Source organism: Anthonomus grandis, chromosome 8 (assembly GCF_022605725.1).
Source record: "Anthonomus grandis grandis chromosome 8, icAntGran1.3, whole genome shotgun sequence".
Taxonomy (NCBI): domain Eukaryota; kingdom Metazoa; phylum Arthropoda; class Insecta; order Coleoptera; family Curculionidae; genus Anthonomus; species Anthonomus grandis.
Window position 1 is genome coordinate 21,007,133 of NC_065553.1, and position 20,349 is coordinate 21,027,481.

Genomic DNA, 20,349 nt, shown 5'->3' on the forward strand with positions numbered 1-20,349 from the left:
GCACGAGTGTTGTAGTCATGGACATCCCTGTGAGTTTGAAACTGACTCTCACACTGACAGCAGACACTTTAGCATATACAAACAAGGCACAGTCAAGAGACCAAGATATGACCTTTACCGCCATTTTCTGCAAGTCAAAAACCCTGCCTACCTCTGCTGCATGTCCCCAGGCAAGAATTGCATATGAAAGATGGGAATGATAGATGGCAAAGTATGCTGTTCTTAACATATCAGCAGAGATACAATTGCAGAGGTTTCTGTGCACGATCAGTTTCAGAACAAGACCATCAATTACCCCATTGCAGCTTTGGGTCCAAAATGACTCCCAGAAAACTAACCTCTGATGCATTTTTTACATTTGACAGATCTCTCATAGAGAATGTAACCCGATGTCTCTTTATTACTGTTTAAAAGCAGTCTGTTTGCGCAAAACCAATTTTCAACCCTCGCCTGTGCCGCCAGAGATTTAAGTAGTGATTCTCCATATAAATCTGCAGCATAAGAAGCAGTTGTGTCATCAGCAAAGATAGTGAATTTTGCAAAGAGAGTGAGTTTCTCCTCCAGGAAGGTCATTTATATACAGGGTGTTTCAGAACTATGGGATCAAACTTCTGGGGGTTGTTCAGTGCAACAGAAAATCAAGTTGAGTATAGGAACCCATGTCCGGAAATGCGTCACTACGCCATTACGGCCCTAAGACGCGTTAAAATTTCTAAAAAACATTAATTACCTAAATAGGATCTGCTGCATTTATTTTTACCTTTTGTACATGATACCATAACAACAATTGTTTAAAATCAACGCTTATTAATGTCAATTCTCAATGTCATGTTTAAAAATTTTACAATTTTTAAACATTTATTGCTAATGGAAAACTTTAAAAATTGCTAATGAAAAAGCAACAAACTGCAATGCACGAGCAGCATCGCGGTTGTATCATAAACGTTATCCCGAATGACAGCATCCTGGATACAAAAAGTTTATTGCGGTTCATCGGCGGCTCGCTGAGACAGGCATGTTTAAGACCAAGATGCATGATACTGGTGTGGCTCGAACCGTAAGAACGGTCGAATTTGAAGAAGAGGTGCTTCAGCGAGTTGCCGATGAACCATCAAATAGCACACGTGACGTCGCTAAGAATATGAATACGAGTAACGCTTCTGTCTGGCGGGTACTACACGAGCAACAACTCCATCCTTATACCACTTCCAGAAAGTTCAAGGTATGACTGCAGCCGATTATCATCCTAGAGTTCAATTTTGTCGATGGCTTCTGGATCACATCATTGCACAACCAAATTTTTTACGATATGTTTTGTGGACCGATGAAGCCTCTTTCACAAGAGACGGTATTTTTAATAGTAGGAATAGCCATGTTTGGGACGAAAATCTTTATGCAATTTTTCCAAGAAAACATCAGAATCGTTGGTCTGTCAACGTATGGGCAGGCATTGTTGATGATTATTTAATTGGGCCATACCTTCTACCGGAATGGTTAACAGGACCTATTTATCTGCGTTTCTTGAAGGAAGTTCTCCCAGAACTCCTTGAAAATGTTCTACTAAACGTTAGACAGCAAATGTGGTTTCAGTATGATGGAGCGCCGGCTCACTTTGCTGTACAAGTACGCGAGCATTTGGCTCAGCGGTTTGGGCACCGTTGGATTGCCAGAGGTGGAGCAGTTTCTTGGCCTCCTAGGTCACCCGATTTAACGTTGCTCGATTTTTTCTTGTGGGGACATGTAAAGTCTTTAGTCTACGAAACTCCAGTAGAATCAGAGCTAGACTTAATTGGACGAATAAAAGCAGCATTTGAAATCATTCAAAACGAGGATCAAATTTTTAGTGTAGTCCGCCGAAATCATGTGCGGCGTTTAAATCGGTGTATTGAGGTTGGAGGAAGACATTTTGAACAATTGTTGTGATGGTATCATATACAAAAGGTAAACATAAATGCATCAGATCCTATTTAGGTAATTAATATTTTTTCTAAATTTAAACGCGTCTTAGTGGCGTAGTGACACATTTCCAGACATGAGTTTCTATACTCAAATGGATTCTACTGTTGCACTGAACAACCCCTAGAAGTTTGATCCCATAGTTCTGAAACACCCTGTATATTAAGAAAAGGATGGGCCCAGAACTGATCTTTGAGGCACTCCATTGCTCATAACCCTCTTTGCTGACGTCACACCCGCGACCCCCACCACCTGAAATCTACTCGACGAGTTTTATAGTATTATTATGGAATTTATAGTATTCAAGTTTTTAAAGAAGGATGCCACAATCGACACAGTCAAAGGCCTTGCTCAGATCACACAGCAATGCTGAATTGTACTGGAAAAAATTCCTATGCTCTGTAAACCCAAACTGGCACCGGGAGAAGACAATATTGGTCTCAAAAAACCCAACAATTTTAATGGCCATGCACTATTTTAGATATTATAGACAAAAGTGATATTGGCCTGTAATTTTCTGGCAATAAAGGGTCACTCTTTTTAAAAATTGGTACCACAATTGCCACTTTAAGAACTTCAGGAAAAGTATTTGTGTTTAAAACAAAGATTTATTAGCTTAAAGAGAAAAAGTAATTTTTTTGGTTTTATCCACATTGAGTGACAAGTTGTTAGTATTAAACATGCACACAACACGCCATCCCCTCGGCTGCATCGAGGCCGCGGCTGCAATTTCTGGTACATGTATCATCTGCATATTGGCCAAATTTGGCAATAGATCACAGGTTGGCAGGTCATTAACATATACCAGAAACAGAACTGGTCCCAAGATTGAATCCTGGGGGACTCCATAATTTCAAACTCTCTCCCCAGACAATGCACTACCTACTCTGACTATTTGTAGCAGTTTTACCATACATGATTGTAGTAGGACAATGCTCGGCTCAGAGAATTTATAATATAAAAGCTTTTCGAATAAGATTTCATGTGAGACACAGTCAAAAGTCTTACTAAGATCAAAAAACTGAGCTATGCTGTAGTTTCCCTCCTCAAAATCATCAAGACAGAAGAAGCAAGATTGAAAACTGCCATTTATATGCTTCTGCCCAAAGAGTAAAAGGGATAGAAGTGAGGTTCGATATGTAAAATAAATATAATATTTTTGCTTAAAACAACAGTCTTGATTCTTGACGTTTGCGATCGATATCTAAAAAACTGTTTCTTTTATTCTTTATTTCTTAAAAACTTGTCAAAAAAATGCCTGAAACAAAACTACCCTAACTAAAAAAAGTCTTAACTCAGAATCAATTTTTTACCCTCAAATACATTCTTAGGGACCCCTCTATATCCATTTAAAGAAACCATTCCTAAGTTTTGTCTGCCAAATATAAAAATCCTGGCGTTGCAATATGGGTATCAAATGTGAGGGCTCTTGGACCTTGGTTCACAAAATTGCCTCTAACTCTATATTACTTTATACATGTACATAAGTGTTGGGTGACTGCCCCAAGTGTATTAAGCTTAATTTATTGGAGTAAACGGAAATTACTAAAGCCAAAAAAGCCTGATGGTATCCTGTGTCAATGACGCTTTTAATTTTTAGCTACGATATTGGATCTAAGGATTCTGGGTTCAACCCCCGTTAACGACAACTCTTGTTTTGTTTATTTTTTAATTAATTTTTTATTATTATATTATTATTACTTTACATTATGTTTTACTTATAATGTATTTTTATTAGGAGATCTAATGATGCTAATACAGGGCGAAACATGTGTAATCAATTTAATACTTTTAATGATGGGTATAATGGGGCAAAATAAAGCACCTGATTTTGATGAACGAAATACTTTAATAATATAATTAATGTAAATACTATAAAGTAAGAACAATTGAACAAACCTAAATATTACAGAACCACAGAACACACAGAGTGGGGTCATGCCACAAACTAAGAGAGGCTTTGTATGTAAAATTATCTTAAGGTGTATATATTGTGAAACTATAAAAAATTAACAAATACACCTCTTTGTCTATAACTTTGATTTTGTGTTTTTATTTTGTTTTGCATTTAATAATTTTATACTTTTAAAATCAAATGTTTATGCCCTGAATTTAAACTATGGTTATTTTCTTTTTAGGTGATGAACATTCCTAAGCAGCCTCAAAACGAAATTATCTGTCCAGCCAACGATTTTGAAACCCTTACCATAAAGTGGGAGTCTAACAACATCACTTTTAACTTTTTAAAGAATAAGACATCATATGAAATACAGAACGTCACCGCGAACATTGTTTTACCCGGTAAGCCATCACTTAAGATTTATTTGTATACAAGTTAATTTTTTTTGGGTGGTATTTAGGTGACAACTCGTCCACTCTACTGTGGCATACAAAACCGGAATTCCAGGTGTCCACCAAGCAGTCATATTTGTGCGTGAAAGACCAAGCGTTGAACTTAACTGACAGTAAGAATGCCTCTGTTGCCCGATTGCATTTGAGCCATTTGCAGTATCAGGCCTTTATGAATACCACTGAACCGGAATATTCCGCTGGTAAGTAATTTTCTTTTTAAATTGTTTATTTTTAAGATTTCTTATAACTGCCAAATTCATTTCAAAGTCTTTTGAAACAACGTGAGGGAAACAACTAGAGTCTCTTGACAAAACATAAATGTAATATAACATTTCCGCTTAGTAATAATCAGGGACGCCGGCTATTCAAATATAAAACAGTGTTAACAATATTATCAAAAATTTAAACGAAATTTTGAAATTTTATAAAAATATAATATACTTATATAAATACGAGCGATGCAAAAATGCTCTCAAAACCGCGGAAATCGAAAATTGTTCTAAAAACCGGCAAAAGGTGGCGTAGGTATATAACTATCTACAGTCTGTATATGACAGACGGAGCTCTGGCTACGCGGCATGGGTTTGGAAACGCAGTAGTAAATAAAACATTCATTGAATGCCCATTAGCGTATATGCAATTTTCAAATAATAATTTAACTTTTAATTTTAAAAATAGGTAATTAAATTAATGTTTAAATTTAAAGAAAAACGAATTTACTCTATAACTAACAAGTTAATAAACAAAACAATCTTAAACAGAACACTGAACAAAGTTTAAAATCACATCTGAATTAAAACGCGAAATGCAAGAAAACTCCGCCACTGAAATTTACATTTTTCTTTGTTCTTTCCATTTTTCCTTAATTTCCCTCGCCCTCCCTTCACCACTTTTGCTAATGTCAAGTCAATCATCTGTGAACTGTCACCTGGTAGCGCCCTCGAAACTAAGTTCTTCAACTAATGATAAATGTCAAATATATCAAAATTACTGTGTCAAAGATGGGTATCCTTTTAAACCCTCTCTTATTTTTATTTCTTTATGGTGTGATGTTTTACTTTAAGTATGAAGGTTTACTTTTAAATGTAAATTTTTTAAACATATTTTTAGATGAGAGATACAGTAAATTAAGTAATGTAATTTTAAAATTGTCATCTAAATAGAGTTAGGTTTAATGAATTTTGGGTTCAACTTGGGTTGGGTTTGAAAAAAAATTTCCGACTCCGGTTGCGCCTGCGGCGGGCTTTTGCAAGACCTCCACATTTATCAGCCGCGAGCCGCCACTGTGGCCCCCCCTACATTTTTTTCTGGCGGCGGCGCTGGTAATAATTTTTCGGTAATTATTGAGTGTTAAACGGTCAAAGGTTTACTTTTATTTTTGTTCTGTTAATTTTCTTCTTTTCAGTATTATTTTTTTTGTTTACCGTTTTATCAAGTTGTGAGTGTTTTGTTTTACATTTTATAAACAGGGAGTAATTTCAAGATGAAAAGATCACATAAACATAGGTCTAGAAATGCTTTAAGATACAGGGCGTCAAACTTTTTTTAAAAATCGGTTTTTCCTAAATATCTTATTAAGCTTTCAATCGATTTTATTCAAATTTAACAGTGGCATTAAGGGCAGTAAGAGGATAATTTAGCCCCAATTAGATAAAAATTATTATGTCCAGTGGCGTCCCGACGTAAGAATGTCGAGTAATGTCTTACGACGTCTGTTCGTAAGGCACCCTAACGAATATTTTTGGCAAAAAAATTATGCGCCACAAACTTTCTTTCAGTGCTTTTATTTGTTTCGAATTAAGTAGCTAAAAATACAACTTTTTGGCTCTTGAGTTTCTTACATATCTCTCTTTGTCCCCTGGAAAATAACATAATAAAATTTTAGAACCACCAAACTAATTAAGCAATAAAAATTATACGAAAGTCGACGCTTGAATGTTTTCGCACAGATCAAAACTAATTTCTAACTAATTTAAGAAACTAATAAACTTTCTAACTAATTTAAGACAAATTAACATAAAATAATCCCATAACGTATTAATTTATAACAGCAATGTTTTAAAAGTAACAAAAAATAAGAGTGTCATGGAAGGAAAAACAAATACTATTCAAACAAATTTGACTTTGACATAACTTACTTAAAACAGTGCGTACGATTGCAATTATTTGAATTGTTTCGAAGAGTATTAAGCTAATAAAATTACTAATATGGGAAAATGCTTCAATTTACAAACACATAAATGGCCGATATGCATTTTGTTTATGGAATGACTGAAGGCAATTCTCGAGCGGCTAGACGCATTTATCAAGAATACCCTCATCGTATTATACCAAATAGACAAACATTTGTGAGAAAACATCAAAGGCTGTGACAATTAGGCACATTTTAAAGGTCGTCTGCTGTAATTGGGAGACCTGCCACAATAAGAACAGTGGAGATTGAGGAAGCGGTTTTACATGAAGTTGAGCGTAGCCCCGATAAGTACACGCAAAATTGCAGAACAATTAAATATTTCTCACTTTACTGTATGGCAGATTTTAAGAGAATATCAACTCCTTATCACATACAGCGTGTTCAAGCGTTATTACCTGCCGCTTTTCCCCAACGAGTTGTTTACTGTACTTGGCTTGTGCAACAACAGGTAGCGTTTCCATGATTTCTATCCCGTATTTTATTTGCGTGAAACGTATTTTTTTTCCGAAATTCAATTATGAACTTTCACAATAATCATATCTGGGCTGAAGAAAATCCCCATGCGGTTACAGAAGTTAATTTTCAGCAACAGTTTTCCGTGAATGTTTGGGTTGGTATTGTAGATGGTTATCTCATTGGACCTCATTTTTTACCCCCGAGATTAAATGGTCAAGAATATCGAAATTTTTTGGAACTTATTTTAACTGGACTATTAGAAAATGTACCGCTGGAAGTAAGAGGAGCAATGTGGTTCCACCTCATTTCAGCATAGTATCTCGTCAATTTTTGGATGCAAATTTTTGGGAAAACTGGATCTGGCGCGCAGATCCACAGTCATGGCCGCCCAGATCACCGGATTTAAATCCGCTAGATTTTTTTTTCTTGGGGGGGGGGGGGGGCGCATTTAAAGCCCTCGTTTACAAAACTCCAGTCAACATTGAAGAATAATTAACCCTTAAATGCATAACTTTTTTGTTTGGGGTAAAAAAAATTTTTTTAGGTGCTCAATAAGTGCATGTTCGCAACTTGTGAAGTCTATCATGGTTATTATCGTCTTTAAGTAAATGCTTATTATTGTCGTTTAAATGAATGTAACGTTTAACATTGTTTTTTCAAATTTATTTATAGGCATGTCATTTCGAACAGGGTCGCAACCTATATTCGTATTCCAGTATGATCGTACATTTGGCAAGTTTACTATGTACTTGTAATAATAAATTCCAATAAATTTCCTTGTCAGTGGCAGAAAAGCTAACTTGATCGTTTGGGGTTCTTTTAAACGCAATACAAATTGGTTTCGTTGACGATTTTATCGATTAGTTCATCGTTTAAAAAATATTTTAAAAAACTGGATAGAGTCTCCAACGCCATTACTTCCCGAGAAAGGACTTCATCGCCAAGAAATGCTAATTGAAGATTGTTCAAGCTTGGAAGCAGCACAATATTTACGCTGCTTCCAAGTTACGTTTCTTTTTACGGATTTTTTTTGTACCTGTAGGAATCATTCTTTACTTTATTAGATGGCCCGACCTGACACCCTTTAATTCCAACCCAGTCGTCATCATTGCCTTTATTTGCACTTCATCACCTAATTCCTCCTCAAATACCCTTAGGTCTCCTTGATCCTCATCGTCCTCATCTGAATCACTCAAAATGTAATTTGGGGCTGCTTCGCTGTTCCAAAAAATCAATTCCATCTTCACTATCTGACCAGTTTTCCCATATGGATTGCAACTTCTTCACTAAGAGATCGATTTCAGCTCATTTTATGTGCCAAACTCTGAAAATATAAAAATTTTCTATATTTACTAGATTGGGTAATGTTGGAAATACGCAACAAAACAAAAATATAAACTAAGCGCTAAATGCACAATGTTGCATACATGCAACGTCCACAAAACTTTTTTTTTTGCATCTGCACAAAAATATAACAGTTTTTGACTGAATACTACTGTTGTAAATATGCAACGATATGCACTCAAAATAAAATATTTCGTTAGCAGTTTAAGATAGGTAAAATAAGTATGTAGCACTTTTGCAACAAAATTCATTTAAGGGTTAACCGAACGGATACGGGATTCATGTGATCATAATTATATGACATACGCCGGGAATATTTCAACGAGTTCGACAATCAATGTTGAGGTAAGCTAATGTTTGCATCGAGGTTGAAGAAGGGCATTTTCAGCAACTATTACAAGTCTGGTGTTATGTATCGTTAATTTTTTTTATTGAAATAAAAGTTTAATGGAGATCTAACAATCGTTTTTTTTTTAATTTGAGCAAAATCGACTGAAAGCTTATTAAGATATTTAGGAAAAACCGATTATTTAAAAAAGTTTGACACCCTGTATCTTGAAAATGAAGCATTTCTGGACCTATGTTTATGTGAACTTTTCATCTTGAAATTACTCATAGAATCACCTACCGGAGTTTGGCCACGTACTTAAGTAACGCCCTGTATAATAATTACTGTGTAAATTAAATATATTAAATTAAACATGTAAAAAAAATTAACATTATTTATTTATTAACAACAGAATATCTAATTCCTTTTCATAATAATACTATGTATTTATGTGTTTAAAAAAAAAAGAAACGATATTTGACTTTTGATAATTAAATTAATTTTTCAGTATGGGACTGCGAGGGAGCAAACACCTCAGACGTAGTACCAGTGGTAGTCGGGTGTGTGCTGGCCATAATGGTGGTTCTCATCTTGATCGCGTACCTCTTCGGACGACGCCGCTGCCAAGCCAGGGGCTACCTCTCTATGTGAGTCTGAACCGTCCGGACGCACAAGGTACACTCCTAAGCCTCTCACAACCCTTCCTAAACGAATACGGTTTCAAATTATTTTATCTAGGGTGTTTCGTTTAGTATGGGCCTATTTATGCTGATAGGGAGAACTGGTGGAATTTTTTTTTGTTTCTTCGGGGAAGAGGGTTTTTTTTAAATTAAGTGGTGAAATCTCGTGTGATGTTCTCGATCAATCACGTTTATTATTTAAGAAGTTTTTGTTTAAAACGTATTGTAGTTATCTTATCCAAAAAAAAAAAAATGTAGGCCTAAGCCTGTAGTTTATTATTAGCAGTAGTAGTATTGTATGCGTCTATTAAATACCCCCCTTGTGATATAGAGGGGTGTTTAGTCCGCGATAGCGATTATGTAGCTTTAGTTAAATGTTATTTCGGTTTTTATATAAACATTCGGCTGTGAAAGCTAAAGAAATTTTGCAGTTAAACTAAATAAAGGTCCCGTAAAATTTAATTTGTGCTTTTATTTTGTTTTTCCACGTCCTCTCCCTATTGGTAGATAATTGGAAAGGTTAGGGGTGTAACTTTTGTCATGCTTTTATTGTTTTATGCACAAATTATTGGTATTTTTTAGCACACCTTTTTTTGTTATTCGAATTAATAGTTGCGCCCTTTTTCCAATAATCTACTTAAAATAAAACTAAAGTTTTTAAATCAGGTAAGTAAAATCGCCATTAGAAGAATATAATGGCCATTCCTATTGACATGGCTCTTATAAATTATTACTCTTCTAACATTTTATTAGCCTCTAATAAAACGTTAAAGTAATATCTGAATATGATATTTATAAATCCTTTAAGTTCAGAATATTTCACATAAATATTCAATGTCTTACCAGTAAATCTGATGAACTTTTTATATAAGAGTTCGACATCCTTTGTATAAGCGAACCTTGGTGCACACAAAGGGTAAGTTCCGTGACCTAACCTTGGTGAATCGTCGGTTAGAAGCGGTATTTTTACGGTTCCTGAAAATATCGGTTTGAAATGGAACGCTCTGGTTTCTTGTTGGTAGGTTGGTCTTGTTTTCGTTTGTTGATATTACAAGTTCCATTTTTGAGTTATACTATTATTATTTACTAGCTGAATGCCCGCGGCGTTGCTCGCGTGAAAATAAAAGAAAAGTCGAAGAAGGCCTCCAATACTAAATGCAATAGTAAATGCAACCCACAATACACAAAAATAAAATCCGAAGCCTCGCCTCATTGATAGTACATGCAACCCACAATTGCCACGCCGTTTTTCTTGAGGTCAAGAAGCGCGATTAATATAATATGATTATTATAAAACCAAGACACAAATAATCTTAAAAATGATTCGTTAGATGCAGAGCGAGCGGTAAGACTGAGTCGAGTCACCTCTCGGGTATCAGTCTCGCATGGACCCGCCTTGTTGTTATGTCTACCAAAATATAAATAATACAGAGGCACTTTTTCAATCGTATTTATTAATCAGTTTTATGCCGCTATGCGATATTTATCATATCGCTAACACCCCTTATCGGTGGAATTTCAAAAAGTTCGTTCGTATCCGGGGCCTACATTATAAAAAAACATTGTTGCAGTTAACTTTTTTTTCTTAAGTTGATGCCTGCGACTCGTTGGTGCGGGCAGTCTCCGTTCAAACTCCGAAGCCACGCCCCCTGAGTTCTCGAGGTCACGGGAAACAATTTTCTCATTTTTTACCCCTTATCGGTGGAATTTCGAAAAATCCGTTCTTATTCGGTGCCTACATTATAAAAGGAACCCGTTGGCAAAATTTAACGTTTATAGCTATTGTAGTTTGGGCTCTGCGATGATGAGTCAGTCAGGACAAACTCTTTTATATATATAGATAATACCTATATTAATGCAAATGCTGTTGGTATATTTGAGCTCCTGCTCCTAAGCAGTGATGGAAACTCTAGTAGTAGCGATGATGAAGAAATGGGTCCTGTGCGTAAGTGTTTTTTCAAAAATTGAGGTTTGTACCTTTTTAAAAAAATATATAAATACATACCTCCATTATATCAAGATCAAGTCCTGGATTTGAATTAAAGTCAAGTATATTGAATGCGATGAATTGAATGAAACCAAAACTTCATAACATAAGCTACAAACACTAGATTTCCGGATGTCTTAGATTAAACTCAGAATATAAATACGTTTAATCTACGATATCCGTAGGAATAACCGAAGGTACCGAAAAAAATGATCGGTCCTTTCGGTTGACATTTGCAACCAATTTTTCTGGAACCGCGTTTCGTAATCGAACCAAATTTCAGAAATTGTAAGGTTATGGAACGGTAAACGGCACAACCGGAGGAACTAGTTAAGTTACGGAACTTACCCAAAATATTTTAGACTTGTATCAGCTTTCTGCAGGGAAATTCTCCACTCGTGGGGGTGTTTGTATTTTTACAAAAATAATAATATAATTATTTTGCAAAAATAATAAATAATATCCAGTGTAAATTCTATATCTCGAGAACTAGTTGCTGAGGTATGTGCTATAGAAATTAGTAAAACTTTAATTTTGAATTACATTACAGGTCACCTGCAGGCCTGGCAAAAAATTTTTTTAATATACTGGAGGAGTTTCTCTATAGCGCCCACAAAAAATATAATCGTATAATTATATTTGTCGACTTTAATATATTGACTTTTGCTGTAAATCTGCTAAGTTGACTGACCTAATGTTGTTTCTCAATTGCAATGGTTTACGGCCGACGATCTGTGAGCCTACGAGAGTCACAAAATCGTCGGCCACATGCATTGAAAATATTAATAAATTTAAATCGGGGGTAATAAAATCGGATCTTTCAGATCATTACGGTATATATATAAAATTTAATCTAAATGGTTTTTCCGTCAAGTCAAATAAGCTCTCAATGTTGTAAGATAACAAATAAGTCTATACAGCATATAAAAAATGAATTTGTGAACTTAAACTGGTCCAATTACTTCTACTTTGAAAACACTGAATGTCAGTCAGAACTTTTAGTTAGTAAAAAACTTACAATATTTAATTCATAAATGTTTACCTTTACGACTACTTATTATAAGGGTGATAGACCACCGATTAAGTGGTATAATAACTCACTTAAAGAATAGTAGAGGTTACAAATTGAAGCCGTGAAATGCATAGTCGATACCTGCATAGATGATCCTAACTATAAAACATATTATCAAGCACTAACTTTTGTATAACCAAAATTATACAAAAGCCATAAACGCTTCCAAAAAATCAGCATTTAGTAAATATGTTAACAGTTCAAAAAACAAAGCTAAAAGCGCCTGAAAAGTAATCAATTACGAACAAAACCAGAACTGTGGATCGGGCAATTTATCAGATATTGCAGCTTCTGAATTTAATAATTATTTTTTAACAGTAACGCCAAAAATCATGCAGGGACCTGGTCATTGATAAAAGTTTGCATAATGACATTATTGAAAAAATTCCTTTTAATCAAAAAATGTTTATGTTTTTACCGATCGACGAATAAGAAGTTTGGAATGCTATTATCTTACTTAACAATTTATCCTCCTATGATATCTCCGATATGAATAGCATAATCCTTAAAAATATTGCTCACGAAATTATACACCCCCTTACACATTTATTTAATAAGTAAGTAGACGAGGCTAAGTTTTCAGATTTTTTAAAGTTGTCCAGGATGGTTCCTATTTTTAAAAAAGGTGACCTAAATTCGGAGTCGGACTATAGGCCTATATCTATTCTATAGTACCAACTTAAGTAAAATCTTCGAAATCCTAATGAAAACTAAATATTCGATTTTTTTGAACAAAATAATTTACTGGATACGTCACAGTTTGGTTTTCGTAAAGGCCGTTCTACAATCCAGGCAGTAAGAATGATTGTGGAGGACAAAGTCGAGGGCCTTGAGGAGGGTGAGCATATAAACTTAATGTTATGTGATGTCTCTAAGGCCTTCGACTGTGTCTCCCATAGTCTTTATAGAAATACTTAATCGATACGGCATAAGAGGCATTTCTCTTCAGTTGGTCAAATCATCTTTTCTCGCAAAAACAGTGTGTTAGGTATAATGTAGTGTAGTTAAATTTACTAAAAAATTTAAGCTACCAAGCCATGGGTAACGCAGAAAAATTTACTCAAAACTGTCTTAAATTAAACCGTGAAAAAACGCAAAACATTATTTTTTCAAGCAAACTTAACTCCGAATTTGAATCTAAGAGTTTTAAGCTACTGGGTATCACACTGGACATTAACCTTAGCTGGACACCTCACATAGATACACTAAAAAGAACTTTCTTCAGTGGTGTATCTAATTCGTAAACTAAAATGTATTATTGATAAATCCTTAATGGATTCATATTACTCTCTATTTCACTCACATATTTCATACAGCGTTGCGTTATGGGGAAACTCCCCTATATTCAATTGACATTTTTCGTTTACAGAAAAAAGTAATTAGGGTTATCTCTAATATTGGCTGCAGGGACCACTGTAAACCTTACAGTAAAACGGGGCTACTTTGGCAGAGCATGCGCGCCTTTGTTTATATTAGGCTTGTTTGTCTAGTTTTAATATTCAGTGTCCGAGAGTTGTTCAGACAGGTCGGTATGTTCCGCGGCGCGAAATATGGTGCGAAATTATAGTAGGTTGCCTGGATCGAGGCCCTATAAAAATTACACAGAACAAAATTTAGCGAATGCATTGCAAGCTGTTAGGGAAGGGAGGATGTCACAAGTACGAGCTTCCAAAACATGGAAAATACCTAGAGGCACTCTTCAGAATAAGCTGTTTGCGAAACATGAGGGTCGTCTAGGTCACCCCACCATCCTTACCCAACAGGAGGAGAGGCTAATTTCAGAGACCATCAACCAGGTAGCAGATTGGGGTTTTCCCGTTACTGTTAGTGACGCCAGAGAAATCGTGCAAAAATATGTTACAAAACAAGGCAGAAATATTCCTGGATGGCCCAACAATAGACCAGGACCCGACTTTATTGAAAAATTTATTACCAGAAATAATATTAGCATTCGATTGGCATCTAATATTAAGCGTGCAAGTGCTTCGGTTGGGCGCGCCGATATAATGGAGTTTTTCGATAACATTAAACCTGTTCTGGACACCATTTCTGCGAAACAAGTATTTAACTATGATGAGACTAATTTCACAGACGATCCCGGGGCCAAAAAAGTTTTAGTTCGTAGGGGTATTAAAAGGGTTGAAAGGATTCAAGAACATTCGCGTTCAGCAATAAGTGTAATGGTCTGCGGAAGCGCAAATGGAATCCTACTACCACCAATGGTAGTCTATAAAGCTAACAACATTTACGAAAATTGGACTGTTGGTGGCCCTCTAGGGGCAGTTTATGATAACAGCAGCAGTGGATGGTTCGATATGAATCTCTTTGAGGTATGGTTTTTTAAACTGTTGCTGCCCCACGTCAAAGAAAATTGTAATGGTGAATCAGTTGTTCTTTTAGGTGATAACCTAGCCTCATATATTTCTCCAACCGTGGTAAAGGCTGCTAAAGAAAATAATATTTATATGGCTCCTTTACCCCCCAATTTAACTCACTTTATGCAGCCTTTGGACGTGGCTTTCTTTGCTTCCATGAAAAAGAAATGGAGGGCTATTTTAGACGATTGGAGAAAGACCAGTCGCGTAAAAGGCACTCTGCCTAAAGAACACTTTCCGAATCTTCTGAATCGCTTGTGGAGATCTCTACAGGAAAGAGTAGAAGACAATCTAAAATCCGGATTTCGTGCCACCGGAATTTGTCCATATGATCCGCAGCAGCCTTAATCCAAATTGCCAAAAACTCCAATTGATGCATCTACGAGTGATATTTTGAATGATAGTTTATTAGAGTTTCTTCAGGAGACACGTGGACAATCAAGCACTAACCCTAAACGAAAGCGGGGACGAAGAGGAGCAAGACAAGGAAAAACTAATTGAAAATGAAAATAATGAGAAAAAGAAGATTGCGGGAAAAGGGAAAGGCAAAGGAAAAGCAAAAATTTTTAAAAAATCGACATTAAAAGATGTCAATCTACCATCATCCTCAAGTACCCACAATGAAGACGAATGCCGAATTTGTGCTGCTTATTGGTCTGGTTATACTGCACCAGACTGGATTCTATGCAATGGTTGTTTTAAATGGATCTGTGGTATTTGTAACGAGGGATCCAAAGAAAAATATTATACCTGGGAGGCATGTGAAGATGATTAGTATTTATGTTATTTTGATTTAGTTCCTTTCTTTTACTGTGCCAAATATTAGAAAAATATTTTTTGTTAGTTTTTAAGTGTTTTGTTTAAGAATATAGAAATTTCATTAAAAATATTGAATGTTTTATTTAAAAACTAAAAAAAAAGCCTAATGTGGTGACAAAGTAACCCCAGGATGGGCCTACATTATGTTTATTCACATTTCCGTTTGGGTGCCAATGTAACCCCAAACACGAGGCTACTTTGGCACCCATCTTTTTAAATTTTTTTTCGAAAACGGTTTATTGTAAAAACCCTATTTTAAGGCAGGTTATAAGTATGACCCGTATTGTTACTCTTGATTTTTTTCAAGTTGATTCGATTATAAATGCAGCGCTTAGAATCAAAAATGCCTCAAAACCTACACAAAGTAGCCCCGTTTTACGGTACTTTATTAAACTTAAAATATAAACGTTACCGGCTCTCTACATACTCTATCAGCTAGCAGAAATATATAAAAACAAAAATACTTTTAACATAAACTCAAATTTTCACAAGTATAGCATAAGATCAGCAAATTTAATAAGACCGAATTTTAAAAGGCTAGAAAAATCTATAAAAAATTCCAAGACTGGATATTTACATTAAACTTCCCGTCAATGTGAAAAATCTCTCTAATAATAAATTTAAGCAAGATACTAACAAAAGAGTCACTAACAAAAAATGACCGTATATATAGTGCTGAGAAATTTTGTGAATTGTGTAATTTATATTTTTAAACTTTTCCTTTTATGACTTGCTACAATTGAACCTATTTGCAAATCGTAGTCAATAAAATGATGATGATGATAAATCTCACGCTTGTAATAAAACGCAAAGGTATTATCGAAATATACATGTCGCTATTAGCATTATCTGTATTGCATCCATGTTGACTAAAATTGCAGTGGTGAGGCTGCGGTCGTTATGGTGTCAGTCATATTACCTGTTCTGGATTATGGGTTTTCTCCCACTGCATGAAAATTAAAAAATAGCTGTCATTCCAAACAATTTTATTAATTAATATAAACTCTCATACCATTCATTTTTTTTATAATAAGTTTTTGAAAAAAAACTGTAGACACTTCAAGAAACCGAAATAGTAAAGTACATAAAAAAAGCTGCAGACATTTATCAAGGTCTGTCAACCAAAGATATTTGGACACTTGCGTTAGAATTAACCATTAAATACGATATAGATAAACCGGACACTTGGATTAAAAACGGCATGGCAGGAGAAGACTGGTTTTCCGGTTTTATGTCAAGACACCGTGACTTATCAATAAGAGCACCACAAGCAACCAGCTTAGCCAGAGCAACCAGCTTCAATTGTGCAAATGTTTCCGTATTTTTGTATAATCTTGCCAAAGTTTTGGATCGAGACAAATTGGAAGCAAAGGATATTTACAACGTAGACGAAACTGGTGTGACAACAGTCCAGAAACCAAATCGAATTGTAGCAAAAAGAGGCATGAAACAAGTGGGTGCAATTACCGCACAAGAACGTGATACACTCGTAACAGTTACGGTGGCAATAAACGCACTAGGCAATTCGATTCCGCCCATGTGTATTTTTCCTCGACTGCGGTTTCAGGATCATTGTCCACCAGGGTGTATTGGGGCTGGAAACGGGTCAGGATGGATGCAAGAAAAAGAGTTCGTCTTGTTCTTAAAACACTTTCAAAAGCACACAAATTCTTCACAAGCTCATAAAGTTCTACTCACGCTAGATAACCACTCATCCCATATTAGTATAGAAGCTCTAGACTATTGTAATATACTCATGGAATAGTAATGATTTCTTTCCCACCCCACTGCTCGCATAAATGTCAGCCCTTCGATAGAACAGTTTTCGGTCCTCTTAAGAAAGCAATAAACTCTGCTTGTGATGGTTGGATTCGTAGTCACCCTGGTAAACCGATGTCTATATATGATTTACCCGGAATTGTCGCAACATCATAGCCCTTACCTCTTACACAAAGCAATATCCAAGCCGGATTTAAGTGTACGGGATATATCCTTTTAACAGAGATATTTTTACGGAGACAGATTTCTCGCCATCTTTTGTCACAGATAGGTTGCCTCCAATCGAACCTTCAGTTTCACCTGCTTTAGATCCAGGCAACAATCTGAATCTGACAGATCCTACTTTGGAAGATACATTTGATAATCCTAGCTCATCTACGTCTGTTACCAATAGGTTGCCTTCAACCGAACCTCCAAATGATCATCCTAGTTCAAATCCAGGAAACAATCTGACTGTACCAACCTTAGAAGATGAGTTTCAAAACCCAACGCCATCAACTTCTCGGGGCCTAAAAAATTGTAAAATTTCCGAAAACACCCAAAATAACACGTTTTCACCAGAAGTTGTTAGGCCTTTCGGAAAAGCTTCACCAAGAAAAATAAACGCAAGAGGAAAGAAAAAGAGGAAGTCAACCGTGTACACCGATACACCGGAAAAGGTGGAAATAGAGAGAGAAGCTAATAAGAAAACACAAAAGGTCAAACGGAATCTGGAAACCGAAAAGAAGGGTCCAAATAAAATCCCAAAAAAGCGCCCGTGAGAACAAGAAAGAAGTCATCTGATAATTCTACCGACGACGAAAGTGAATGTTTTTGTTTGGGTGTGTGTTGAACCATTTAATAAAAGTAAGCCAGGTGAACAGTGGATTCGATGTACTAACTGCAAAATGTGGTCGCATGAAGCATGCACACCACAAGAGCTCACATATTATGTTTGCCATAATTGAGAAGTGACTGAACAAAAATTGAAAGTTAAGTGTTACACATCTATATTATAAGAACCACCAGTTGTTGTTTTTTGTTTTTAAACTTTTTCCTAAGTTTTATTTTATGTTCCTACGTTTCTGTTTAATGTTCCTCCTCATAAGCAGAATATTAGCTTCTGTTATTTTTTTGTTGTTGTTATGAGGCATTTTTTACAGTTTCTATATGATTTTGAGTCTTTTTTGAATAATAAAAGAAAATAAAAAGAAATGTGTTTTTTATTTAATCTATATTGCTTTTGTTACAACTATCCCCATAATGTGTTTCAATTGACCCTTGATCGGGGTCGTTTGAAACATTATGCTCCACCACTTATTTTTATTTGCATATTTTTTTTCGCTTATCTGTAGTCAAATTTAACTACTAGGTCAAGTATGTCAAGTTCCCAGCTATATGTTACCTATTTTTTGATCATATTATAGTATTTATCTAGCCAGAAGAAAAATATTTGTACAAAATGGTTCAATTGACCCCAGTCTCCCCTAATTTACTTTAATTTCTTGCAAATTAAAGTTACTTTCAGGAAATTGAACTAATTTTGCAACTCGTCCAGACCATTTTTTTGATTACCTGGAAAATTCTGTTTTTTTTCAGGTTCATCTTCTTTGACAAAATTATATTGAAAACATGTTGAGTTGCTTACTATCTATCTATCATATCACCACAATAGTTAACTCTATTTCAATGCTATATTTTGATTATTAAAACTAATAATAAACTGTATGTTAACTGTCTTTTAGGTTTGCTCAGGAGAGGAGCGAAAGAGACTACATACCAATGAAGACCTTATCTTGCTTTAAGTAACAATATTTGACCCTTTTTCACTTATATTATCTCCTAACGTGCACCCATCCCATTTCAATAGATGTAATAGATTTTCTTCAGCTGCTTTACCGAAAGGATGTATTAAGTAGGATTTAGCATATAGTGAAACTTTTCTACTTACACAAAATGTATGTACTTCAATATCGATTATTTTTTAATCTCCTTAGTTAGGCCTGCAATGCTGCTTATTATTAAGCCAAAGAATATTGATTCGACTTTTTCCCTATTAATTTAAGTTTACTTCTAATATCCTTATTATATTATTTCTGATGAATATACTAAAAATATATATATGATGTGATATTAGGAAGATAGGTTTTCGAATAGGATCGACTTATATAGCCATTATAATATTGATCCTTTAATGGAAATGACTGAACAAAAATGATATGTCGGTTATAACAAGTAGGTACAATATATATTCTATTATAATATTACAATATTATTATAAGTTTTTTTTTAAATTTACATAAAGTGCATTTTATGGAGATGTTGCTGCTTTGTGAAATATTATTATTAGTAATAGTTATTAAATATGGTGCCTCTTTTAACTTGTTAAGATTGAAATAAAGACATCGAATAATTATTAAAGGTCTTGTGGTTTCATTTATTTCAGTTGTGAATAAACTGCCTAAATCCATCAAGCCTCAGGAACTCCTCTACAGTGATGTGAAGAAATTATGAGTAATGACCCAAAATATCCACAAGCCAATAAAAAAAAATTGATGTTGCGATTATGTTCCAAAAACTTTAGTGGCTGTTGGTTACCAAAATTACCTCTAACCCAGCAAGCTTTACAGGTACAACAAACTCATGTATTAAACCAGTGTTACTCCAACTTTTTTCGTGACGGAACTCTTTTAAAAAACTAAATTTTTAACGGCACCCTAAACTCTAAACTAAAAGCAAAAGCAGTTATAAGTGAATTGTTTATTAATAATCATACAAAAAAAGATAGATACAGTAAGTAGTGAGTTAGTAAGCAAATGATAATACTAAGTTTATTTAATGCGAGGCATGTAATTGTTTTTTATTCCTCATCAACTAGGTAATGTCAGGCTTGATAGAAGAAACTTGAATTCTCATGTCTGGTTCGGCATCCAGTCTATTGCGGTATTTTGTTTTTGTACCTGTATATGCTGAAAATCCCGTTTCACACAAATACGTTGTTGGGAACGACAAAAGAACATTCAAAGCT

At 35.0% G+C, this 20,349-nt stretch overlaps 1 protein-coding gene across 1 annotated transcript in view; it reads left to right on the plus strand.

Annotated features, from left to right (window-relative positions):
- LOC126739683 (lysosome-associated membrane glycoprotein 1-like) overlaps positions 1-19,742 on the plus strand; it is a 34,995-nt gene extending 15,253 nt beyond the window's left edge. Inside the window, exons 3-6 of the mRNA XM_050445477.1 lie at positions 4,095-4,257; positions 4,317-4,508; positions 9,139-9,277; positions 19,067-19,742. Coding sequence (XP_050301434.1) covers positions 4,095-4,257; positions 4,317-4,508; positions 9,139-9,277; positions 19,067-19,130 — 558 coding nt within the window. The 3' untranslated portion in view covers positions 19,131-19,742. The remainder of the gene's footprint in view (positions 1-4,094; positions 4,258-4,316; positions 4,509-9,138; positions 9,278-19,066) is intronic.
- The last annotated feature ends 607 nt before the right edge of the window (positions 19,743-20,349 follow it).